At 44.4% G+C, this 26,415-nt stretch overlaps 1 protein-coding gene across 3 annotated transcripts in view; it reads right to left on the minus strand.

The window, feature by feature from the left end:
- Palb2 (partner and localizer of BRCA2) overlaps positions 1 to 26,415 on the minus strand; it is a 28,622-nt gene that overhangs the window by 539 nt on the left and 1,668 nt on the right. Inside the window, exons 3-12 of one of the 3 annotated variants that reach the window (XM_042689794.1) lie at positions 25,835 to 25,934; positions 20,363 to 21,787; positions 15,653 to 16,314; positions 13,947 to 14,018; positions 10,597 to 10,758; positions 9,281 to 9,366; positions 8,905 to 9,066; positions 6,755 to 6,871; positions 4,614 to 4,701; positions 2,113 to 2,261 (exon numbers count right to left, since the gene is read on the minus strand). In XM_042689794.1, the coding sequence (XP_042545728.1) occupies positions 2,113 to 2,261; positions 4,614 to 4,701; positions 6,755 to 6,871; positions 8,905 to 9,066; positions 9,281 to 9,366; positions 10,597 to 10,758; positions 13,947 to 14,018; positions 15,653 to 16,314; positions 20,363 to 21,787; positions 25,835 to 25,934 (3,023 nt within the window). The remainder of the gene's footprint in view (positions 1 to 2,112; positions 2,262 to 4,613; positions 4,702 to 6,754; positions 6,872 to 8,904; positions 9,067 to 9,280; positions 9,367 to 10,596; positions 10,759 to 13,946; positions 14,019 to 15,652; positions 16,315 to 20,362; positions 21,788 to 25,834; positions 25,935 to 26,415) is intronic. The other 2 variants (XM_042689795.1, XM_042689796.1) reach the window with 2 other exon arrangements.

Genomic DNA, 26,415 nt, shown 5'->3' on the forward strand with positions numbered 1-26,415 from the left:
CTGTAATTCTATCTACTGAGGAGGCTGAGATCTGAGGATCTCAGTTCAAAGCCAGCCTGGGAAGCAAAGTTCATGAGACTCTGATCTCCAATTAACCATCAGAAAACCAGAAATGGTGTTGTGGCTCAAAATAGTAGAGCACTAGCTTTGGGTCAAAGAGCTCAGAGACAGTGTCCAAGCCCCGAGTTCAAATCCCATGACCAAAAGAAAAGAACCAGGTCAAAGCTGGGTGCTCATGCCTGTAATCCTACTCCACAGGCTTAGATCAGAGGATCATGGTTCAAAGCCAGCCTGGGCAGGAAAGTCCATGAGACTCTTATCTTCAACTAACCAGCAAAAAAGCTGGAAGTGGAGCTGTGGTTCAAGTAGTAGAGTGCCAGCCTTGAACTCAAAATGCTCATGGGCAGTGCCCAGGGCCTGAGTTCAAGTCCCACTATGGACACTGAGAGAGAGGAGGTGGGGGGGGGAGAAGGAGGGGGAGGGAAGGAAGGAGGGGGAGGTCCCAAGAGTTTATCCCTTCCACATGTAGCCAGTGCATCTATGAAGGAGGAAGTACATCCTCCTAGGACACTGCAGCTGCCAGCACCCTGATCTTGGATCTTGCAGAGATGAACTTCCATTATTCATAAACTGCCTAGTCTGTAGTATTTTGCTATAGCAACTCAAATGGACTAACAGATGCTTCCTACAGGATTGGCCCCACATAGGCTATCAAGGTTTGCTGAATACATAGGGTTAATAAGATGCCAGAGCCAGCAGCTGTCTCCAGGACTATTCTAGGCCAGTGACTAGGGCTCTGTCTTTCCATCCAAGACATCAAGTGGTTAAGTGAAAGCACACACTGCAGGTGAGATCTGAGGCTCTCAGAAAGGAGTATTCCATAAAGGTTACAGCATTTATCGGAGTAAATAAATACACAGGGACTTAGCTGGATAAGGGCTTAAGGATGTCTTTTGCACAAGGTGCAAAGAAGCATGCACAGTAACCCCTGGGCTCCTCGTCCTCAGGAACTATTAAAGCTAATATTGTAATCTTGAGTTATGGTGTCTGTTTTCAATCCTTTTTCTCCAACACAGATAAAGGAAGTCTTTAGACTCAGATGCTACCTGGGTGATTTGACTTTGATGCTGTTTTATAGCTCAGAAACCCCTTGAGGAGCAATGTGTCCAATCATCCATTGACCGGTAAGTGTTTATCAATAGACTGCCTGCACAGTTGAGGCTCAGCCATGTCTCAAAGGGACAATCATTGTCTTCCTGAGGTACAAGGAAAAGTCCCTTAAATGAGCTCTGGTGGAAAGAACCTAAACTGTTCAGTTTCCAGCACAGCACAATCAATACGTGGTGCTTTAAACATATTGAGTGAATGAACAAAAGAGTTGACATGCACACTGAAAAACCCCGGATGGGGCTTCCACACTCTAGTCCTACAAACAGGGAGAGAGGTGGACATCTCAGTGGGCAGGAGGACCCCTGAGCTCTACCACATGTGTTTGGGCGCCACAGCCAGTCACACTGGGCCAGCCGCCCCATTTCCCTGACTGCATGGAGACAGGAGACTCAGTGAACCCCTGAGTTAAGCCATACCTTCTGTGTACTCTGCACTTAAGAGTATAAGAAGCTTCTGCTGTTTGGCCGGAACTTCAGGTGAAAGCTGTGTGTGTGTGTGTGTGTGTGTGTGTGTGTGTGTGTGTTGAAGGGGGAGGGTGTGTGTGTGTGTTGAAGGGGGAGGGTGTGTGTATGTGTGTGTGTGTAGGACGGCCACCTTGGAGCCCTCTGTCAGCACGTGCATGCTGTGGACCGACCTTGCATACTTCCTGCCGACTTTGGGGCAGCCTCAGGCAATGTGCCCCACAGCTACTCAGGAGGCTGAGATCTAAGGATCAGGGTTTCTAGCCAGCCAGGCAGGAAGAGTCACAAGACTCTACCTCCAATTACCGAGCAAAAAAGCTGGAAAGAGCTGTGGTTCAAGTGGCAGGTGACAGGTGTGCGGCTTTACCATTTCTATGATGAGCTACAGTAGGGTCTTTCTCATCTATCCAGTGACACAAGAATAATTTGTACAGTACCTTCCAAAGGGCCACACCCCCGAACCAAAGCTGTAACCACTTGCCTTCCAGCCTGCCCTTGGGGCAGGCAATACAGCAGCACCCCCACACTCAGGGCAGTCTTGGGGTTGATCGCCACCAGCTGGAACACTGGGCTTCCCAACCACTCGCTCTCTTTGGCACAAGGGTGACTCAAAACCACAAACAGGAGCCCCTGGTGTAGGAGAAAAATAACCAGACCATCAAGAGCATACTCGGCAAAGACAAGATCAAAGAATAATAGGATTGATCTTAATAAGCTCCTAAACATCAGTGGTTCTCTCACTCTGCAAACAGGAAGTGGACTTGAGGGTTTAAGCATGGGTCCCAGGGGTACTGGGTGTATGGCTGAGCATGAGTCTAGATAAGCCATCATTTCCTCTACCTTTAGAGAAAGCCTTGGCACAGGTGTACAGCTTCCAGTGAAGAAATACCCACATGTAAAGTGGCATTTGAAAGCTGAAAATATGTTTTCCTAAGAATAACTTGTTAAGTGGAGGCTGAACTCTCAGGCAAGTCCAAAGAGCAGGCAAAAGCTCAGATGCTACTTGTGGAGTGACCTTAAAGAGGACATCACAGTTGGGCAAACATATGTTAACAGTCTCTCCCAACTTAAAATAGATAGTTCCTATTAACTTCTTTCTGTGTGTGTGTACTGGGGCTTGAAGTCAGGGTCTAAGCACTGTCACTTTAGCCTTTTCACTCAAGGCTGGCACTCTACCATTTGAGATAAAGAGTCTCATGAACTTTCCTGCCCAGGCTGGCATATAACGCTGACCCTCAGATCTCAGCTTCCTGAGTAGATAAGATTATGGGTGTGAGCCCCCTGTGCTCAGCTCAGATCCTGCTATTATTACTGATGTATCTACAAACAGATGGAGCCATTCTCTTAGTAAGAAAGGGAAAATTAAACTATAGGGCCATTTTAGAATGAGTAACATGCACGTTCTACTTATCCATTTCTAAAATGAATGAATTTTTAAATTATTCTATTTTTGTTGGTTGTGGGGCTGGAACTCAGAGCCTGGGCACTGTCCCTGAGCTCTATGCTCAAGGCTAGCGCTCTACCACTTTGAGCCACAGCACCACTTCCGATTTTTTGGTGGTTCATTCGAGATGAGAATCTCATGGACTTTCCTGCCTGGGCTGGCCTTGAACTGGGATCTTCAGATCTTAGCATCCAGGACCTCTAGGTGTTCATGCCCTCAGGGTACTACTGATGCCAGGGTGGTGAGTCCTGATTGCACCTACACTGCTGCCAATGCCTATGCATGTGGCTTTTCTTTTTCTGTTGGTCCTAGGCTTGATTCAGGGCCTGGGCTCTGTCTGAGATTTTTTTTTTCTTTTTTTTTCTCTATTTTTTTTTTTTTTTGGTCGGTCATGGGGCTCAATTCTGGGCCTGGGCGTTGTCCCTCAGCTCTTCAGCTCAAGACTAGCACCCTACCACTTGAGCCACAGTGCCACTTCTGGCTTTTTTCGGCTTATGTGGTGCTGGGGAATTGAATCCAGGGCCTTATGCATGTGAGGCAAGCACTACCACTGAGCAAACTTCCCAGCCCCATCTATGAGCTTTTTTGCTCAAGGCTAGTGCTGTACCACTTGAGCCACAGCTTCATTTCTGACTCCCCCCCCCCCCCCCCCCCCCCGATCCTGGGCCTTGAACTCAGGGCCTAAGCACTGTCCCTGAGCTTCTTTTTGCTCAAGGTTAGCACTCTACCCTTGAGCTACAGTGCCACTTCTGGCCTTTTCTGTGTATGTGGTACTGAGGAATTGAACCCAGGACTTCATGAATGTAGGCAAGCACTCTACCACTAAGGCACAGTCCCAGCCATCATTTCTGACTTTTTGCCAGTTAACTGGAGATAAGAGTCTCATAGACTTTATTGCCCAAGCTGGCTTTGAACCAGAATCCTCAAATCTCACTCTCCTGAGTAGTTAGGATTACAGGCCTGAGCCACTGGTACCTGGCATTGCACCTAGCTTTTCCATACACACTCATGTCGATATTCTTCACCATTCCTGGACAACTATGTGTCAGATGCTGAAACTAAGACCTAACACATGGGCTGGGAAGGTGGCTCAGTGGTAGAGTGCTTGCCTTACATGCATGAGGCCCTGGGTTCCATTCCTCAGCACCACATAAGCAAAAAGAAAAAAGCTGGAAGTGGCACTGTGGCTCAGGTAAATGGTAGAGCGCTAGCCTTGAGCTGAAGAGCTGAGGGACAGTGCCCAGGCCCAGAGTTCAGGCCCCACAACCGGACCCAAAAAAAAACAAAACAAAAAAAAGACCTAACACCATGGCCAAATAATGGTGTTTCTCCCTATAGAACAGCCAGAAAATCTAATAAGCAATCAGTGTCCCAACACTTGTCTGCATTCAGAAACTTCAAAAAAAAAGGCAAACACAGCTATCCAATTGTAAGAAAGAAGGCAACAGGCCAGCCCTGTCTATGACTGTCACTGCTCTTATGGCCAAGGCTGACAGTAGGGCATAGGGAGACACAAGGGAGGGCTGACACTCACTCACCATTTCAGAATAGGCTCTGTGACACACCGAGGCTTGGTAAGAATCGGCCATGTGCATTTTTTTCAGGAGTTGACCAGTCCTTAAATTCCTAAGACACCAAAAGTAAATAAGCTGACACCATCTTTCCAGCAAACTGCCTTGCAACCACAATATTCTTTTAAGGAAGTGACCAAGGGAAAAATAAGGCACATATACCTTTGATTTGTCTTAGTCCAATTTAGCTAAAAGTAGAACTGTAGGTTAACTTCAATTACACAAGGCCTTAAATTGAACCTGGGAGGCCACTGGGACAAATGTTTCCCAAGTCCACAAGAAATTCTCCATGGTCTCTGTTTTTGCTTTTCTGGTCCTGAGATTTGAATTCGGCTCAGAGCCTGGGCGCCGTCCCTGAGAGGTTTGCTCAAGGCTCACACTCTGCCACTTGAGCCTCTGCTCTACTTACAGCTTTTTTAGTTTGCTGGAGTTAGAGAAGTCTCATGGACTTTCCTGCCTGGGACAGCTCTGAACCAATCTTTAGATCTCAGCCTCCTGAATAGCTAGGATTACAGGCCTGAGCCTGGCTATGGTCTCATTTTACTTGGGCAGAAACCAAGCACGAAGTACAGAATTGTTACTACATTTTTGTGACTTTTCTTGCATGCCTACATTTTTTTTCTTTTTTTTGGGTCCGGTCGTGGGACCTGACCTCTGGGCCTGGGCGCTGTCCCTCAGCTCTTCAGCTCAAGGCTAGCGCTCTACCACTTGAGCCACAGCGCCACTTCTGGCTTTTTTTTTCTGCTTATGTGGTGCTGAGGAATCGAACCCAGGGCCTCATGCATGCAAGGCAAGCACTCTACCACTGAGACCCCTTCCCAGCCCCAGCATGCCTACATTTTCCAGGGAAGAAAATGGCCACGAAGGCAGACTTGGCAGGGTGAGGAATATAGCTGTAACAGATCATGTGTATTTACAATAGAGGTAGGCCAAGATAATGAAGACAGAAGAGAAGATTAAGCTGGGGCAGAATCTCGGGAGAGGACGAACAGAGAGAAGAGGGTACATGAGGAAGAAGGGAAGAGTTTGGGGGCTCTCCTCACTGTGTCAAGGATCTGTGGCACTGGTCCTGGCACCCCACTGTGGGCTCCTGATTACCACAAGGCCTGTCTCATGTTGCATGATACCCTCACAAGCCTGGCCAGCAAGGCTTCACTATTCATCTATGCCTGCCATGTGTCTCTCTGGTCTAGACCTCTGCTCAGGTGCTCCTTTCCAATGCCCTTCTGTTACTGGCCCATTTCCCACCATCCCATAGGCCAAGTTTAGGTCTCATACCTCCAAGATGCAGAAAGCTAAATTAGCTTCCTCCTCCGCTTATGCCAGCTCACAGTCACCCCCTCTCTTCTCACTCCCTGTAGTACAAGTCCCTATACCTCACTTTGATTTTAATATGCAATAATGGGTATGACAAGTCATCTAACAAATATAAAGCTTTCTTTGCACAGGAACTATATGCAAAGACCTTGAGAAAAGCTAGGTGCAGTGGGTCATGCCTGTAATCTCAGTTACTTGGGAGGGAGAGGGCAAGAGGATCATGGTTTGAGGTCGGCTTGGGCAAAAGTTAATGAGATACCCCTTACCCAATCTCAAGAAACAGGCAAGGCATGGTGGGTCACTCTTAAATCCTAACTATGTGGGAGGCTTAAGTAGGAAGAGTAAGGTCTAAGGCTAACCCTGGGCAAAATGTGTAAGACCTTATCTGAAAAACAGGCAAAAAGGGCTGGGGATATGACTCAAATGGTAAAGAAAATAGGAAGGTTAGCGTTCAAACTCTAGTACCAACAAAAACTAAACCAACCACCACCAAAGGGAACAAAAATTAAACAACAATAACAACAGTGCTGTAAATGTGGCTTAGTGGTAGATGCTTGCCTAGCACGCAGGAAGCCCTGAGTTCGATTCCTCAGTACTACATAAACAGAGAAGGCCAGAAGTGGCGCTGTGGCTCAAATGGTAGAGTGCTAGCCTTGAGTAAAAGAAGCTCAGGGACAGTTCCCAGGTCCTGAGTTCAAGCCCCAGGACTGGCCAAAAATAAGTAAATAAAATAAAAACAAATTTAGAGAGGGAAGTCCTTATACGTATATGAAGACCCAAGGAAAGCTTACCAGATGATGACGTTGCTCATGACAGTGGTGCCAAGCAGAGCTTCCTGCATCCCCTGCACCTCGGCGAAAGTCAGCACAGTTTCTTCAGGGGGCATCAAAAACCGCTTTTCTTTGCTTCTGCATTGAAGATAGTATTAAAAATCAAGACTTTGCACCAAAGCAATGTCTAAATAGCGCTTGTATCTATCATAAACTGTATATAATAAAAACTGACCTAATACTGGAAGAAGCATTTAAAGAAGAGAATCTGTATTCTAGACTCTCTACGACAAACATATAATCTGCTTCCACATTATGACTTGGACATGCTATAGGCATCTCTTATGCATCGTATCCAATACTAAACTCATCAACTTTCTCTTTAAATCTCATTTCTTGAAGCCAGGAGCAGGTGGCTCATGCTTGTGATTACAATCCTGGCTACTTGGGAGTCTGAGCTCTGAGAATCACAGTGCAAAGTTAACCTGGGCAGGAAAGTCTGTGAGACTCTTATTGCCAACCAAGCACTAAACAACAACAAAACAGCCAGAAGTAAAGCTGTGGCTCAAATGACAGAGCCCTAGTCTTGAGTAAAAAAACTCAAGGCAGCACCCAGGCCCTGAGTTCAAACCTCAGGACCAACACACAACACATACATACACAAAACCTCATTTCTTTGGCATTTCTCAACAACTATACAACCACTTCCCAAGTCACCAGTCCTAAATTCTGGCTATCGATCTTTCCAACTTCCTCTAAGTCCAGTCCATCATCAAGCTGCAGGGATTTATGGTTTCTAGTCTTCCAGGTTCCTCTCACTAACACTCTCCTAACTAGAGCATGTTACTTGTCTTTTAAGACAGCCAAGGTCCCTGTCCTGTTATTAGGAAAGACAAAAAATTAATAATTATTAAGTGACCAGGTTCCAGTGGCTCACACTTGCAATACTAGCTACTGAGATGGCTGAGATCTGAGGATGGCAGTTTGAAGCCAGGGCAGGAAAGCCAGTGAGACTCTTATCTCCCAATTAATTACCAAAAATCCAGAAGTACAGTTGTGGCTTAAGTTGTAGGACACTACCCTTGAGCAAAAAAGCCAAGGGAGAATAAAAGACCTGAGTTCAAGCCCCAGTAATGGTGTGTGCACGTACATGCGTGCCTGCACACACGTACACACATGAATAAAAAAATAGAGTTGGGCGCTGGTGGCTCACGCCTGTAATCCTACCTACTCAGGAGGCTGAGATCTGAGGGTCATGGTTCAAAGCCAGCCCTGGAAGGAAAGTCCATGAGACTCTTATCTCCAATTAAACACCAGAAAACCGGAAGTGGCGCTGTGGCTCAAGTGGTAGAGTGCTAACCTTGAGCTGAAGAATTGAGGGACAGTGCCCAGGCCCAGAGTTCAAGCTCCATGACTAACAAAAAAAGTAAATAAATAAAATGGAACAGGCTCAATGGGAGAATACACGCATGAGGCCCACAGTTCAATCCATAGCACTATAAACAAAATTAAAGGAAAAAAAATGTTGTGAGTATGGTTTTCTTCATGTTGACTTTGAGGTGCCCACAGAGGGCTGACAAGCAGCCTGAGAAAGAGATAAACTAGAAATGTACATTTCAACTACGAGCATCCAGATGGCAAAGACACCAAGTATGAGGAGCCAGGAAAGAGCTCAAGACCTGAAAGTACGTCTAACACAGAGATTTCATTTTTTGTGTGTGTGTGCCAGTCCTGGGGCTTGAACTCTGAGCCCCAGGACTGTACCTAGGTTTTTTTTTTGGTCAAGGCTAGTGTTCAACCACTTAAGCCACAACTTCCACTTCTGGCTTTTTTTTTGGTAGTTAATTGGAGATACAGAGTCTTGCAGACTCCTGTCCTAGCTGGCTTTGAACCATGATTCTCAGATCTCAGCCTCCTGAGTAACTAGCTCATTCCATGAACTACCAGGGTCCAGTGACACAAAGATTTCAAAAAAGGCTGAAGAAAGAAGAACCTCCCTGCCCCTCCTGACTTCCACCTCTCAGACCCACTTCTAGATTGTGACCCTGGGTTGAGGGACTTCCTGCTTGCCTCTAGCACAGGGGAATGAGATTCCAGGGATCTACTGTCTCTGAAACCTCTGACAAACAACTCTCTAACTAGTAGTCAAGACCATCTGGTGCCTTCCTTACCCGCCATCCTCAGCCAGTGTCATGACTTCCACTTGCTGATCACAGGGGACCCCACTGCTGCAGACTAGCCGCCTCTTTGTCAGGCCAAGCACAGCCTTTATATTTCCAGATTGTAGGAGCACGTGCCTTTCACTTTCATCACCACAGGACCAAAGCAATGCCCTAAGCCAAAAGGCAAAGAACTATTAAAAGACTAATACAAAGTTTAAAACAAACATCAATCAGACATGACATGATTTAAAAAAAAAAATCTTCCTTTCAATTCAGATTCTTGAAAGAATCTGAACTCAAAACAAGCTAACAAAGACCAAGAAAACACAACACACACAAACCACACCAAGACCAAATAGCAGTCACTCCTTGGGACTTTCCATACCTGATTTCTCTGATTTCCAAAGTTCCCAATGCCACACACACCAGATTAGAAACCTCGGGTATTGGAACTATTTGTAACACTGGAACCTAGATAAAACACAGTTAAAATTCTATTTTGTTGTTTCAGTTTAAATCAAGCTACATTTCCCAAAATTTTGTACATTGTTTTGTAGCCTTACTATACCAGGATTATTTCCAACATTGAAGTACATGTGAGAAGGTTCTGGAGCCACCTTGTGCTAGTGGTTAGTTAGCACCCACCTCAACCTTATTGTACTTTCTCTTTCTTTTTCCTTTTGTCTAATTTGTGTGTGCTGGTATTGGGGCTTGAACTCAAGGTGCTGTTCCTGAGCTTCTTTTGCTCAAGGCTAGTGCTCTAGCACCTGAACCACAGCTCTACTTCCAGCTTTTTTTTTTTTTGTAGTTTAGTGGAGATAAGAGTCTCAAAGCCTAGGAATGTGGCTTAGTAGTAGAGTACTTGCCTAGCATGCATGAGGCTCTGTGTTTGATTCCTCAGTACCACACAAACAAAAAATAAATAAAAATCTTTAAAAGGTCTCAGAGACTTTCCTGCCTGGCTGGGTTCAAATCATAATCCTCAGGTCTTAGCCTCCTGAGTAGTTGGGATTACAGGCATGAGCTACCAGTACCTGGCTCACTTGGCTTTTTTTTTTTTTTTAATTATGAAGGCTGGCATTCTACAACTTAAGCCATCCAACTCTTTTTGGCTGGTTAATTGGAGATAAGATAGCTAAGATGACAGTTGTGAGCCATCAGAGTACCCCACTCAAAATTCTTTTAGGACAAGGCCTTGAATTATGGTCTGTTTCTGTCTTCCAAGTAGCTATGACTACACATGTGCAACCAAGCCCAGAAAGCTAGCATTTATCTAATACTATTTATATCTCTAATTTTGAGAGGGGAAAGGCTGAGTAAATTCTAGCCAGTGAGTGTAAAGAACATTATACTTAAAATATATGTGTATCCCAGCTACTCAGATGACAAACAGAGAAAGAGATGAGGGGGAAAGAAGACAGATGTAAGCGTGTTTAGAAGTCAGCAAAATTCCAAGCTCCTGCAACAGGCCTCGTATAGTCCTTAATAAAAAGTGTTAAGACAAATAAAGCATTATGCTGATGGTAGGGTCAAGATGGTGACCCACGGACACCCACATCACAATTCTTTGAGCTTTTTTCATTAATATGTAGTGGGAAATAAGCCAGCCCTTGTGTTCTGTCACGCACAATTCTGCCAAGTTGTCAATCTACATGATCACAGCCTGCAAAGATGCCTTTCAGCTTGGAGGTTCACACTCACCTCTGTGAAGTGCCAGGTGTACATTTTCTCCCATTGCCACGTATGCAGCGGCTTCCAAAGAGAAACTGCGTATTCACAAGCAGTTATGATGCATGGCTCCTTCAAGCCAGCTTGTTCCCACCACAGGGCGCTCACATCCACGGAACAGGAACTGCAGGGGTTCTGACCCAGAACGGCAACAACAACGATGTTAAAGGGACCCCTGCAGTCTATGTAATGACAAGAACTAGCATGTACTCAAAACAGCGCTGTGGCTCAAGTGGTAAAACGCCAGACTTGAGTGAAAAAGCTAAGGGGACAAAGCCCAGGCCCTGAATTCAAGCCTCAGGACCTGTACAAAAAAAAAGAAAGGAAGAACAAGTATGCCAAGTGATACAGTACAAGGATGAAATGAAATGCTAGAGAAAGGAAGTGAGAGTTTTATGCAGATTCCAAGAAAGCTTTATGGGTCTTATGTAGCTATACTGCCTATATGCACTTATTTAAATCACGACAGCTTTTAGATCTAGCAGCAGACACATTCTGATTTAAGCACAAAAGCAAGCTTAGCCATTTGGAAATGAAGCATCTTGATAAAAACACATAAGTTAATGGTGATAACACTGAACCACACACAGTGTACCCCTTTTGAGGACAAGAATGCATGTCAAAACCTATTAAGTGCCAAACTGATGGACATGTCTATAGTCCTAGCAATTGAGAGGCTGAGGCTAGAGAATCTTGAGTTTGAAAACTAGTCTGGATAGTATAGTGAGATATGTCTTAAAAATAAAACTGCTGGGTGGTGGTGGTTCATGCCTGTATTCCTAGCTACTCAGGAAGCTGAGATATTGGGATTGTAGTTACAAACCAGCTGGGGCAGGAAAGTCCATGAGACTTTTTTTCCTTCTTGGTCCAAGACCAGGACTCAAACTCAGTACTTGTATCTGCTTTCATTCTACCAACTGAGCCACTCCTCCGACACCCCCACCCCCACCAAAAACAAAACAAAACAAAACAAAAAGCCAAAAGGAGATCTGTGGCACATGGTCCAGTACTAGTCTTAAGCAAAAAAACTAAGGAACTATGAGTTTCAGGACCTGAGTTCAAGGATAGGCACCAAAAACAATACACACACTACTACTACCACTACCACCACCACCACCACCACCACCACCACCACCGCCCCCCTACAACTCCTGAAAAACGAAACAATAAAACCCTCAAATCTACAAAGCATTGTGTTAAAGCAGTATTTCCAAGAAAAATTCACCATCATAAAGGTATGAGAGAAGAAAAACTGAGTAAAATATGAGGCATGAAGTTTAAGAAGTCAGTAAAACCAAAAGAAAACGATGGCACAAGGTGAGAACAACCTACCTATAATCCTAGCCCTAAGGAGGCTGAGGCAGGAGGACTGTGAGTTCAAGGCCAGCCTTTGCTGGTGCAGTGGCTCACACCTGTAATCCCAGCTACTGTGGAGACAGTGGTCAGCAGTACCTAATTTCAGGGTAGCAGGGGCAAAGTTAGCCTAACCCCCATTTCAATCAGTTCCTAGGTGTGGTGATATATACCTGTCACCCTAGCTATGCAGAAAATATAAAAAAGGCCTTAAATGTTAAGATACAAACAACATAATAAAATTGTTAGGAAACTAAGTTTTAAAATTGACTACAATAGTTTTGAAACGGAGCAGTGTGTGAATCTTTCACAGACAAGGAGTCTGTGCTGGAGCTGATCTGATGTAACTGGTGAAAGCATTGTTTGTATCTTGAAGCTTTCCTCTATGCTGTGATTCTCCTCTAGGCAATATTCCAATTATCATACCACAAAGAAGAGCATTTCAGGAGCTGGGAAAGTGGCTCAGTGGCAGAGCGCTTGCCTTGCATGCCTGAGGCCCTGGGTTCGATTCCTCAGCACCACATAAGCAGAAAGAAAAAAGCCAGAAGTGGCGCTGTGGCTCAAGTGGTAGAGTGCTAGCCTTGAGCTGAAGAGCTGAGGGACAGCGCCCAGGCCCAGAGTTCAGGCTCATGACTGGACCCCCCCCCCCCCCAAAAAAAAGAGCATTTCAGTTGGGTGCCAGTGGCTCATGCTTATAATCCCAGCTACACAGGAGGCTGAGATTTGAGGATCAAGGCTCAAAGCCAGCCTAGGCAGGAGAGTCCATGAGACTCATCTCCAAAAGTGGAACTGTGGCTCAAGTGGTACAGCACAAGCCTTGAGCACAAAAGCTCAAGCAACCAGGCCCTGAGTTCAAGCCCCAGGAGAGGCACAAATTTAAAAAAAGAAAAAAAAAAAAGACGAACATTTCACTATATCAAAATCTAAAACTGGCCAGGCACCAGTTGCTCACGCCTGTAATCCTAGCTACTCAGGAGGTGAGATCTGAGGATAGCGGTTCAAAGCCAGCCCAGGCAGGAAAGTCCATGAGACTCTTATCTCAAACTATCAGAAAACTGATGTGGTACTGTGGCTCCAGTGATGAGAGCTAGCCTTGAGCTGAGGAGCTGAGGGACAATGCCCAGGCCCAGAGTTCAAGCCCCACGACTGCTCCCCCCCAAAAAAAATCTAGAACTGTTTGTCTCATCTATTCTTTTTTCATTCATTCATTCATTTTTTTTATATAGTTCAGACTATATCAATACAATCCTCCTTTTCTGCCTCCTGAGTGCTGGGATTATAAGAGTATGATACTACAACCAGCACATTTTCTTTCTTTTAATGCCAGTCCTAGGGCTTGAACTCAGGTCCTGGGTGCTGTCCCTGAGCATTTGTGTAGCTAGGATTACAGGCAGGAGCCACAAGTGACTAGCAATCATCCCATTTTCTTATAAATCATTCCAAATAATACTGGAAATACTATACTTTTTGGGTAAGAGAGGCATGAATGACTCTCAGCTGTTTTCCTATCAAAATGCCTGATTTAAATGTAGATACTAAGTTATTTACTTAAGTTATTGAGCTTAAGTTGTTCTTGGCAATAGTCTGGATATGTAAACTATAAAACTGAAAATGCAAATGTGGATAAATATGCCTGTAATCCTAGCTATTCAGGAGGCTAAAATCTAAGGAGAATGGTTTAAAGCCTGGCCCAGCAGGAAAAGTCCATGAGAATCTTAGCTCCAATTAACTACCAGAAAATCGGAAGTATTGCTATGGCTCAAAGTGGTAGAGTGTTAGCTTTGAGCCAAAGAGCTCTGGCACAGTGCCCAGGCTCAGAGTTTAGGTCCCACAACCAACCAAAAGTAAAGAAGGAATTCAAACTTGTTTTCTGAATTTATCAGTATATTTAATAATAAGAACCAGAAACTGATCAGAGTATGATCAGTTTCAATATCAATTCATATGCATAGTAACAATAGTCTCCTGACCTTTAACTTTGAAAGCAATTGTAGACTGCCTGGGTTTAAGCCATCGCCAGCCAGAAGATGTGCTGTTTCGGGCTGTGGAAACAAAAGCCAGGCCATCAGTGCATTTTGCCTATGGTGTCGCCTGCGTCCCTCACAGATTGCAGGTTGCAGGACCTCACCTGTAACCATCTCTACCAGCAGCAGCACCACTGACAGAACAGGACCACATTTAACAATCCTCTTAATCACCCTGAATCTCCCCAGGGGCCTTAATGCTCCCTATGAAATATAACACCTCACTCTTTAATATGTATCAGCAAGAGTCCATCTTGCTTATTATATGGGAAGTTAGATATTTACCGTGCAGCTTGTGAAATTTGTAATAACCTCCTAATTATCCATTAAGAAAGATATTCTCCTTTAAACAAAGGAGGAGGCTGCAATGCTTGGTAAGAAATGTACGCATTATCCTGCCCATGTAACTGTAACTCCTCTGTACAGTATGTTCACAAATAAAATTAAATTTAAATTTAAAAAAAAAAAAAAAAGAATATATTCTTCCTCAAAAAAAAAAAAAAAGAAAGATATTCTCCTTAAGGAAGAAAACTTTTGCTAAATTAGACTCACCACTTAGTTAGTTTTAATCAATACTAGGACCAAATTTGAATCTTTGCTGTTTTATACTGGTTGTTTGATGTTGGAAAGATTGCCAGACTTTTCCGATCTGGAGTTTCATGACACAGCAGGTAAAAAAATATCTGCCTTGGGCTGGGAAGGTGGCTCAGTGGTAGAGCACTTGCCTTGCATGCCTGAGGCCCTGGGTTCGATTCCTCAGCACCACATAAGCAAAAAGAAAAAAGCCAGAAGTGGCACTGTGGCTCAAGTGGTAGAGCGCTAGCCTTGAGCTGAAGAGCTGAGGGACAGCGCCCAGGCCCAGAGTTCAGGCCCCACGACCGGACCCCCCCCCAAAAAAATAAACAAAAATAAAAAAATCTGCCTTGGCTGGGCACCGGAGGCTCACACCTGTAATCCTACTCAGGAGGCTGAGATCTAAGGATCTCATCTCAAAGCCAGCCCAGGCAGGAAAGTCTGTGAGACTCTAATTAACCACCAGAAAACCGGAAGTGGCGCTGTGGCTCAAGTGGCAGCGTGCTAGCCTTGAGCTGAAGAGCTGAGGGGCTCAGCACACAGGCACAGAGTTCAAGTTCCATGACCTACCAAAAAAAAAAATCTGCCTCGGGCTGAGAAGTTGGCTCAGTGGTAGAGCGCTTGCCTCGCATGCATGAGGCCCTGGGTTTGATTCCCCAGCACCACATAAGCAGAAAAAAATCCAGAAGTGGTGCTGTGGCTCAAGTGGAAGGGCGCTAGCCTTGAGCTGAAGACTTAAGGGACAGTGCCCAGGGGCCCAGAGTTCAGCCCCCACGACCAACAACACGACTGACAAAAAAAAAAAATCTGCCTCTCAGTAATACTTCATTATAAAATGGCAAGAAGTGAGTGTGATTTTGTAAGTATTAGGAATTTCATTTCCTTTCCCCTTTCTTCAGTCACTTGGGACTTTGTATTAATCGCATTTCTACTCTGTGCCTGATCCTTAATAAAAATCACCTCAGGGTAACGTGGTAAAACCCTCACACACGGGAGGCCACTGGCAAGAAAGGCATGCTGCCCACATTCGCTAAGACATTTCATTCTTTCAGAGAAAATTCACAAGGAAACGATTGTACCTGTTCAGTGAAATGCTCAGGCAACGCCAGGCATGCGTTTCCACACAGCTGATTTTCTCTGAAAGGGAATGACTCAGTGGGTGCAGGTGTTGCTTGGGGGCCAGAGTCACGGTCACAGGCAGACTGTCCTCGCCTACCTGGCACACGCAGGCTGGTATCCAGTTTGAGAGGGTCGGCTGTACTGTCCAAGTGTTTAGGAGCCCTAGCTAGACTGACTGTGTCTTCCGAGGGAGAAAGGTGGGGCAGGGAGCAAGCTGGTCCATCAACCTGGGCAGACATTCCTTCACAGGATGCCTGAGAGCTGGAAGCTGGAGTGGTGCCCAGGGTGGGGAAAGCTGGGGAACACAGGTCTGAGGCAGGCCTGGTACTCTCATCACCAGCAGCAGCAGCAGTGTTTAAAGGAGTGAAGAGGACCATGGAGGAAGAAAGGCCCTTGCGGGGAGTCTGGCTCTCTGGGCTTGGCATTTGAGGATGTGCTCTTCCTGGGACAGAAGTAGGTTCTTCCAACTCCTTCACTTCTGCAGTTATGCACTGAGGAATCCGTTGCTCTTTAAGAAACTTCTTTGCATACGTTTTTGATTCAAGAGGTTGAATGGGTTTCTCTGAGAACTTCAGTTTTTCAAGCTTCAGAGGCCCAAAGTCCTCATCAGGTAACTGAAAATCTGTGATATGGAGCAAAAACAATTTTAAACTTAGCACTTCATTCCTATGAAATGGGACACTGAAAGTAATATCATCCAAAGCTCAATAGACTCAATGACTTTCCTTCCCCAAGACAGAAAAGTAAGCACCAACAACAGGAATACACCACATGAGACATTAACATCCCCTGAAGAGTTAGCTTTCAAGGTTAAGTACAGTAGAATATGTTTCTTATTTCTCTCATCCATGACTCTGAAACCTGGAAAGAGTGGTTAGCTAATGACTGGTCTTATGCAGGTCCTGGAAACGTAGTGCTCTGAGTACTATCTGGGGATAGGAAGACTGGGGCAGGTTCCACCCAGCTGATGACTTACATAACACAGGGACAATCAATTCATGTCATTTTCCTTCCTCCCTCATTGCCACTCACAAGAGAACTGGGCTAAGAATCTCTGAAGTCATTCTCAAATGGTACTACTAGCCTTGAGCAAAAAAGATCAGGAACAGCATCCAGACCCTGAGCTCAAGTCCCAGAACCAGCATCAAAAGAAAAAAAAAATGAAGATGCAGCTGGGTGCTGATGATTCATACTTATAATCCTAACTACTCAGGAGGCTGAGATCTGAGGGTCATGATTCAAAGCCAGCCCAAGAAGACAAAGTCAAGACTTTGATCTCCAAATAACAAGCAAAAAACTGGAAGTGGAGGTGTGGCTTTAGTAGTAGAGTGCCAATAAAAAAAAAAATCTAAGGGACGATACACCAGGCCTTCAGTTCAAGCCCACAATTAATATCTTTTCTTCTTCTGTTTGTTGTCTGGGGCAAGCCTCAAACTTTTAATCCTACTAATTCAGCTTTGGTAATGTTGGGATTATACATAATGTTGGAATTATAAAGATACTATGCTTGGTTTTGTTTTTTTTCCAGTATTGTAGTTTGACTGGTATTATCCCACCAAACCATACCTCCATTCCTATTTTTCACTATTTGTAGGATAGGATCTTGGATGGCCTGAAATGGGATCTGCCTACTTTGATCACAGGTACACACCACATCTAGCCTCCCTTTGGGAAGGTGGGGCCTTGAATACCTTTTTCTTTCTTTCTTTTTTTTTTTTTGGGGTCCGGTCGTGGGGCCTGAACTCTAGGCCTGGGCCCTGTCCCTCAACTCTTCAGCTCAAGGCTAGCTCTCTACCAACTTGAGCCACAGTGCCACTTCCGGCTTTTTTCTTTTTGCTTATGTGGTGCTGAGGAATCGAACCCAGGGCCTCATGCATGCAAGGCAAGCACTCTACCACTGAGCCACCTTCCCAGCCTCTTGAATACCTTTTTCTCCAGGCTGCCCTGGCAGGATAATGCTCTTATTCCCAGCCTCCCGAGTGGTTTGGGATGACAGGTGCAAGCCATTGTATCCAGTTAAGGATAGAGAAGGCATCTTGCAAACTGGCTGACCCTGAGCTGTGATCTTCAAGTTGTTAGCCTAGGATTACAGGTGTGAGCCAGCCACTGGTGTTTTGTCATCTGTGGCTTAAAATTTTAACTATTTTTGTGGTACAGAAGTTTGAACTCAGTCTTGTGCTTGTTAGGCAGGTACTCTACCACTTGAGCCACGCCCCCAGTCCACTTGTGATTTTTTGTTGTTGTTGGTCACAGAACTTGAACTCAGGATGTGGGCACTGTCCCTGAGTTCTTTTGCTCAAGGCTAGTGCTCTATAACTTTGAACCACAGCACCACTTCTGGTTTTCTGCTGGTTAATTGGAAATGAATCTCACAAACTTTCCTGCCCTGGGTGGCTTTGAACTGTGAGCCTCAGGTCTCAGCCTCCTGAGTAGCTAGGATTACAGGCATGATCCACTAGCATCCAGCTCACCTGATTTTTTTCTTTTTCGTCAATTGTGAGGCTTCAACTCTGGACCTGTCCCTAAGCTCTTCAGCTCAGTACTCTACCACTAGAGCCACAGCGCCACTTCCAGTTTTATGGTGGTTTATTGGAGATAAGAGTCTCAAGGACTTTCCTGCCCGGCTGGCTTTGAACTGTGATCCTCAGATCTCAGCTTCCTTAATAGCTAGGATTACAGGCGTGAGCCACCAGTGCATGGCACTTCTGATTTTTGACATGGTCTATCTAGGTAACCCAGGCTGGCCTAAAAGTGGTAATCCTCCTGCCTCAGCCTCTTGAATGCTGAGATTATAGGTATGTGCCACCAGACTTGGCTATTGTTATCTTTAACTGAATTAGAGCTCCAAGACTGGAGTCTTATGTTCACTGTACAAAGCAGGCTGCTGCCTGTTTCTGGACAAGAGTTCTATGGGAACACAAGCATATTTACAAAACGTGTGTGGCTACTTTGGCTGCTTTGCTGAGTAGTTGAGACAAGTGACAAGAGTGAAGTATTATTTACTCTCTGGCCTTCACAGGACATCTGCCAATCCCATGCAAAGCCACAAGCAATGATGAAGTTTCTGTGCTCACTCATCAGATATGATTAGCTCCCAAGAAAATGATTAAGAAGTTTAAATTACAGCATTTTCTTGCTTGCTACCCCAAAAATCTTATATCCCATAGACCACAGGGATTAACAGATGTTTTATCTAAAAATGCTGCTCATGCCTTTTTATTATCTGATCACTTCCAAGCAAGTTTTTCAGTGTACTCTAAACTTATTTCATGTTACTTCAAAACACTCTTCTTACATTAAAAGATTTTACCTGGCCAGGCACCAGTGGTGGTAATCCTAGCTACTCAGGAGGCTGAGATCTGAGGATTGTGGCTCAAAGCCAGCCTGGGCAATTAAACACCAGAAAACTGGAAGTGGTGCTGTGGCTCAAGTGGTAGAGTACTAGCCTTAAGCTGAAGAGCTGAGGGACAGTGCCCAGGCCCAGAGTTCAGGCCCCACAAAGGACCCCCCCCCCAAAAAAAAAAAGGTTCTGCCTGAAGATAAGACTCTTTTCTTAATTTCGGCAAGCAACCAATATTATTTTCCTTTGCAGTGCCTTTTCAACTGCCTTAGTGAAACTACCAGGTTTCAATGTTGGCTCTGTCATTTTAATGAGGTTAATCAAAGTAATTTTATTTTTTTGTCGGTCATGGGGCCTTAACTCTGGCCTGAGCTCTGTCCCTCAGCTCTTCAGCTCAAGGCTAGCGCTCTACCACTTGAGCCACAGTGCCACATCTGGCTTTTTCTGCTGAGGAATCGAACCCAGGGCCTCATGCATGCAAGGCATACACTCTACCACTGAGCCACCTTCCCAGCCCCAATCAAAGTAATTTTAATCAACCTGTTCCTTATCACATCTTAAAGTGAGTATAAAGACAGATTCCAAGCCAGGCACCAGTGACTCACGCCTGTAATTCTAGCTACACAGGAGGCTGAAATCTGAAGATTGCGGTTTAAAGCCAGCCCAGGCAGAAACATCCATTAGACTCTTTCTCCCATTAACCACCAGAAACAGGAAGGGGCACTGTGGTTCAAGTGGTAGAGAGCTAGCCTTGAGCACAAAAAGGCTCAGGGACAGCGCCCATGCCCAGAGCTCAAGACTTAGGACAGACCAAAAAAAAAAAGATTCTAGGGGAAGAGGGACAGGGAGCAATAGGGAAGGTGAGGCTGACTGGGATAGTGTAAACATGTGGAAATGTAACAGTGAAAGCCCCCCCTCCCCATGTAACTAATGTAAGCTGATTAAAAACAAAACAAACACAAAGCTGGGGTTCAGTGGTTCATACCTATAATCCTAACTACTCATGGGATTTGAAATCTGAGATTATGGTCTGAAACCAGCCTGTGCAGAAATATCCCTGAGACACTTATCTTCAATTAAAGAGCAAAAAATCAGAAGTGGAGACATAGCTCTAGTGGTACAATGCTAACTTTGAGTTCAAGCCCCAGTACTGGCACACACAAAAACAACAACTCTCTCCCCCACAAACCAAAAGCTTCCACTTTAATTTAGCATGCTGCTATGACTACACAATTAGCTTGTATCTGTGTAGTATGTACAGGTACTGGGCACCAAGGAATCATCTGCTTTCCTCACTCCCCATCTGGATTTACCTTAACTCTCTTCTTACCATGAATTGTTGCATTTTCACTCTGGTGAAAATTGAACCACTTTACACCAAATGTGCTCGAAGATGGCAAAAGCTGTTCACACTGATCTAGTGACAAGGTGTGGGCTGACTTCCTTTTTCCTCTGTGTCTTCTACTAGATGACTTGGTGACAGGCCTCCGAGGGCAGTGGCTGTTTTCAGGGGATGCTGAGGGAGAGCAGACTTCACTTTGTGACAGAGGTTCCTGAGAAGGACCTGAACTTGACAGTCCTGAGCTTGTGTCTGACATGCTGATTTCATTTTGGTCAGCTTCACTAGAAAGCTTTACACTTTTAGTTGCTCCTTTTTCTTTATTTTTAAACCCTTTCTTTCTGACACCCAAGTGACTTTGAATCACAGCTTCCAGAGCTATTTTCCTCTGGCTGTCTGACATGCGACGTGTTGTTCTAACATAGTATTCTGCAGGAAACAGAAGGCCTTCAATCATTGTGCAAGAATGTGCTTGAATTTCTGTAGAAGCAGGAGAGCCTGGTTCCAGAGTAAGACTCTCAGACTGGCTTAGAGCCTCCTTTTCCTGAACAGTCTGATCTCTACTATCCAGAGTGTTACTAGGAGATTTTAAAGAGTTTCCAGTGTGATGACTTTGTTCTTTTAAGTCTTGGGTTATATTTGCTGCTGAGTTACTGTAAGCGAGTTCATTTCTACTACATGAATTGTCTGCCACTAAGTTAGGACTTCTAGGAAGTTGGCTGGGGGCACCAACAGTGTTATTTACTACTGGGTCATCTGTACAGATGGATATCTTTCTGCCTTGTGCCTGCAGGTCTAGGGGTGGAGAAGGACTAATGTTTTGAAATGCTGGAGCAGTAAGTTCCCCGTGACCTTCATGGGGCAAACAGTGTTGATGATGGCTGCTGTCTGATGTAAGATGCAAAGGAACTGTGGTCTCCTTGGAGATTTGACTTCCTCTTCCTGATTCAGCACTTGGTGGAATTACTATAATCTCTCCAGCAGCTTCAGTAGCTGGTGCTGAAGAGCCCAGAGTTTCAGGCTGAGGACTTGTGAGGTAACTTATTACTGTTTCTGATGAACAAGGATTTTTGCTATTGATTGTGTCCTGATTCCTAGTGCTTTTTCCAGAAGCAATGAATGAATTAGTGTCAAAGGAACACTCTGTCTCCTGAGAAGCAAACATTCTTTTGGGCTTCTTTTGTCTCTCCCCTGGCAGCTCATTCTGCCTGGTCTTCCCATCAAGGTCACTCACTTTATAGGGAAAATGTTCTTGGATGTCATCTGCATTTTGTATAAGCAATCCTTCTTCTGAGCCATCTTTAGGGTTAAAGGACTTAGGCTCAACAAAGGTCAGAGATGTCTTTTCTACAGTTTCTTTGGTAAGCTGCGTGTTGATTTGTAATCGGTCATGAAAATATCCTTCATTTTTAGGCTCTGAAGAAATACAAAAATATATCTCTCAGTCCCTAATGCTTATATGTAAGCATACACACAAACATACACATACACAAACACACATACAAGTACTTAGCTACTTTCAAAATGGAACAGAAACGTTTTATATTTGTTTAAAAATATTGTAAGGCTGGGAGTGCAGATCCAAGACAAAAACCTGCCTAATATGCTTGAAGCCCTGTCTTCTAGCATCACAATAATAAACAAACTACTGAACATTTACTTAAGAATAAAAAAATAAGGGCTGGAATGTGGCTTAGAGGTAGAGTGCTTGCCGAGCATGCATGAAGCCCTGAGTTTGATTCCTTAGGACCACATAAACAGAAAAGTGACGCTGAGACTCAAGTGGTAGAGTGCTAGCTAGCCTTGAGCAAAAGCAGCTCAGAGATAGTGCCCTAGCCCTGAGTTCAAGACCCAGGACTGGCAAAAAAAGTGAAACCAAAAATTAATGTTACAGAATTTTAAGTAAATGTAAGTCTATAAAAATTTTTTTTTGCCAGGCGCCGGTGGCTCATACCTGTAATCCTAGCCACTCAAGAGGCTGAGATCTGAGGATCGCGGTTCAAAGCCAGCCTGGGCAGGAAACTCCATGAGACTCTTACCTCCAATAAACCACTAGAAAACCGGAAGTGGCGCTGTGGCGCAAGTGGTAGAGTGCTGGCCTTGAGCTGAAGAGCTAAGGGATAGTGCCCAAGCCCAGAGTTCAAGCCCCACAACTGAGGGGGACGGGGGGGGGGGGGGGGGGGGGAAGAGCCTCACTGGGGACTTTTCAGATTCGGGTGGCTTTGAACTGCGATCCTCAGATCTGGGCCTCCAGGATTACAAGTATGCCTCACCAATACTTGGAGGCATCTTCTCTTAATTTCCTCCCCCCTTACTCCCCTGCCCTGCGCCTCAGTTCTGGAGCTTGAACTCAGGGCCTGGGCACCATTCCTGAGCTTCTTTTGCTCAAGGCTAGCACGCTACTACTTGAGCCACAGAGCCACTTTTCTGCTTATGTGGTACTGAGGAATTGAATCCAGGGCTTCATGCATGCTAGGCAATAATCTACCACTAAGCCACATTCCCAGCCCTCTTTATTTCTCTTTTTGAGACAACTCATTATATAGACCTGGCTGGCCAAGAAATTGTGATCCCTTTGCTTCAGCCTCCTGAGTACTGGGATTACAGGTGTACAGCTCCATGCTTGGCTCCTTAATTTTTTAGTCTTAACTAAAGTCCTTTGGTACTTAAGACTGAACACAGGAGCTTTTACAATGAGCTACATCCCCAACCTAATTTTTTATCTCACATTTTTTTTTCTCTCTGAAGTTTTGGGGATTGCAAGTGTTCTACCACTGAGCTGCACAACCACAGCTACAGCCCTTTGTTTTCCTCAGGTAATTTTTACAACATTTTCTCACTTAGCAGTCCTAATTGTATGATTGCAAATTACTTGAATTTTAACCCCAGAAATGACCTGTTGTTTTGGTGCCAAAGATGGAATCCAGAGCCTTGTTCCTGCTAGGCAAGGGTTTTGCCACTGACCAACACAATGCACATCCCTAATTTCAGAATATTTGTAGTATTCACTGTATATGCACATTCATATTAAGAAAAAAATCTTTCTAGTATTTAAACATTAAGTATAATTCTTAAAATTTGAGGAGCAACTAAATAAACAACTCAGTTGAGAGTGATTTTTGATCACAAAACTAGAGATAATTGTTAACAAATCATATATTCTCTAAGACTCTAGTACCTAGATATTACTAAGTACACTCACAATTCAACAGTTAAAACACAATCAAATGGACAAAGGATATGAACAGACATTTTCCTAAAGATTCACATGTGATACATGAAGAGATTTTTAACATTACTAGTTAACTAAGAAATACAATAAGGGGCTGGGAAGGCAGCTCAATGGTAGAGTGCTTGCCTTGCATGCATGAGGCCCTGGGTTTGAATCCTCAGCACCACATAAGCAGAAAAAGCTGGAAGTGGTGCTGTGGCTAAGTGATAGAGCGCTAGTCTTGAGCTGAAGAGCTGAGGGACAGCGCCCAGGCCCAGAGTTCAGGCCCCACGACTGGCAAAAAAAAAAACCAAAAACCAAAAAAAAACAATGAAAACCATAATTAGAAACCAACGTTCACTAGGATGGCTATCCTTCTTTTGTATGTTTAGTTTTGGTGCAGTACTAGGACTTGAATTCAGGGATTAGGGGCTATCCCTTAGCTTTTTTGCTCAAGTGTTCTACCACTGGAGCCACAGCTCCACTTCTAGCTTTTTACCAGTTAAAAGGTAAGAGGTAAGAATTTCACAGACTTTTCCATGAGATTCTATGAAGCTCAGGCTCGCTTTGAACTGAAAATCTCAGATTTTAAGTCTCCTGAGTAGCTACAATTACAGGCATAAGCCACTGATGCCCAGAAAGGTAGCTATACCTTTAAAAAAAAAAAAAGGCTGGAGGTATAGCTCAGTGGTAAAGGGATTGGCTTTTTTTTTGTCAGTCGTGCTGAATGAGAATATGAAGCCTAAGTTCAAGCCCTGGTACGTACGTATGTACAGTAGGTACGTACGTATATACACACACGCACACGCACGCACACAAATATGCAAAAGGTAAATTATAAGTGTTAATGAGGGTATGGAGAAGCTAGAACATTATGGATCACTGCTGGGAATGTAAAATGGTATAGCTTGTGTGGTAAACAATTTGACAGTTTCTCAATATTAAACCAGCCATGAGAGGCTAAGACAATGACTGAGAAAGTTTGAGGCAATTCTGGGCTATCACAACACACAACAATAACAAAACACACAAAAGCCAAAAAAAACAGAATAACTGTATGACCCAGTAAATCTACTTTTAGGATTAGTCGTAAAGAATCAAAAATACAAAAAACAAAGCTGGGTCCCGGTGCTAGTGGTTCACACCTGTAATCCTAGCTACTCAGGAGGCTATGATCTGTGAATTGTATTTTAAAGCCAGCCCTGGTAGGAAAGTCCATGAGAATCTTATCTCCAATTCACCACCAGAAAACAAGTGGAGCTGTGGTTCAAAGTGGTAGAGCCCTAGCCTTGAGCTTGAAAGAGCTCAGTGATAGTGCCCAGGCCCTGAGTTCAAGCCCCACAACCAACAAAAAAACCAAAAACCAAAAAACAAAGCTGCCGGGTGCTGGTGGGTCACACCTGCAATCCTAGCTTCTCAGGAGGCTGAGATCTGAGGATCGCAGTTCAAAGCCAGCCAAGTCAGGAAAGTGCATAAGACTCTCATGTCCAATAAGCCACTGTGGCTCAAGTGGTAGAGTGCTAGCCTTGAGCTGAAGAGCTGAGGGACAGTGCCCAGGCTCAGAATTCAAGCCCCACAATCGACAAAAAACAACAACAACAACAAAAAAAAAACCACCAAAAACACAAAGCTAGGAACCAGTGGTTCTCACCTATAATTCTAGCTACTCAGGAGGCTGAGATCTAAGAATCAAGATGAAAACCAGCCCAGACAGATAGCTGGAAGTGGAGGGGCAGTTCAAGAATGCCAGGCTTGCGCAAAAATGCCAGACAGGAGCATAAGACCCTGGGTTCAAGCTCAAGTACCAGTTTAAAAAAAAATCTTTTTAGGGCTGGGAAGGTGGCTCAGTGGTAGAGTGCTTGCCGTGCATACATGAGGCCCTGGTTCGATTCCTCAGCACCACATAAGCAGAAAAAGCCAGAAGTGGCACTATGGTTCGAGTGGTAGAGCACTAGCCTTGAACTGAAGAGCTGAGGGACAGTGCCCAGGCCCAGAGTTCAGGCCCTATGACTAGCCAAAAAAAAATTTGTTTTTTCTAATAGAAAATATACATATCCAGAAAAGTCTGAGAAATGTGTATATGGATGTTCATATAGCATTATTCATTAGTCAAAAAGTGGTATTAGGCTTGCTTGAATTTTATAAGGCATGAAGTTCACATCAATTACAAAGTCTACTATTCCTAGAACAGGGGCCTCAGGCACCTGGAGACTAAACACTAAAGTCAGTCTGAGCAGGCAGGTTAGGTTTACCTGAATGCATTGATTGTGATGTGATTCGCTGTTCTGGAAAGCCATCTTGTCTTGCTGTTTTCTTAACAGAATTCTTAATCTTCTCAGCTCTTTGGGCACGCTACAGAAAACCAAGGATATGCAAGAAATACATTTATTTTTCCTCCCTTTTTTCTGTCTTGTCTTTTTTTTTTCTGTTTTGTGGTGCTGGATCTTGTGCATGTTAAACAACTGCTCTACCAATAAGCATATATAGCCCCAACTCCATGAACTGTTTTTAAAGCTATCTTGTCTACAAATCTTTTTTTTTTTTTGTTCCAGTACTGAGGCTTGAGCTCGGGGCCTCGGCATTACCTCTTAGCTTTTTTCACTCAAGGATGGCACTCTATCACTTAAGTCACAGCTCCACTTATGGCTTTTTGGTAGTTAAGTGGAACTGAGAGCCTCACAGACTTTTCTGCCCAGGCTAGCTTAAAACCATGTTTCTCAGATCTCACCTCCTGAGTAGTTAGAATTATAGGGGTAAAGCAGGGCACTGGTTGCTCATGCCCATAATGCTAACTACTCAGAAGGCTGACATCTGAGGATCACCATTTGAAAAG

The sequence above is a fragment of the Dipodomys spectabilis genome, unplaced genomic scaffold, assembly GCF_019054845.1.
Source record: "Dipodomys spectabilis isolate Male_0828 unplaced genomic scaffold, ASM1905484v1 ptg000127l, whole genome shotgun sequence".
Classification (NCBI taxonomy): Eukaryota; Metazoa; Chordata; class Mammalia; order Rodentia; family Heteromyidae; genus Dipodomys; species Dipodomys spectabilis.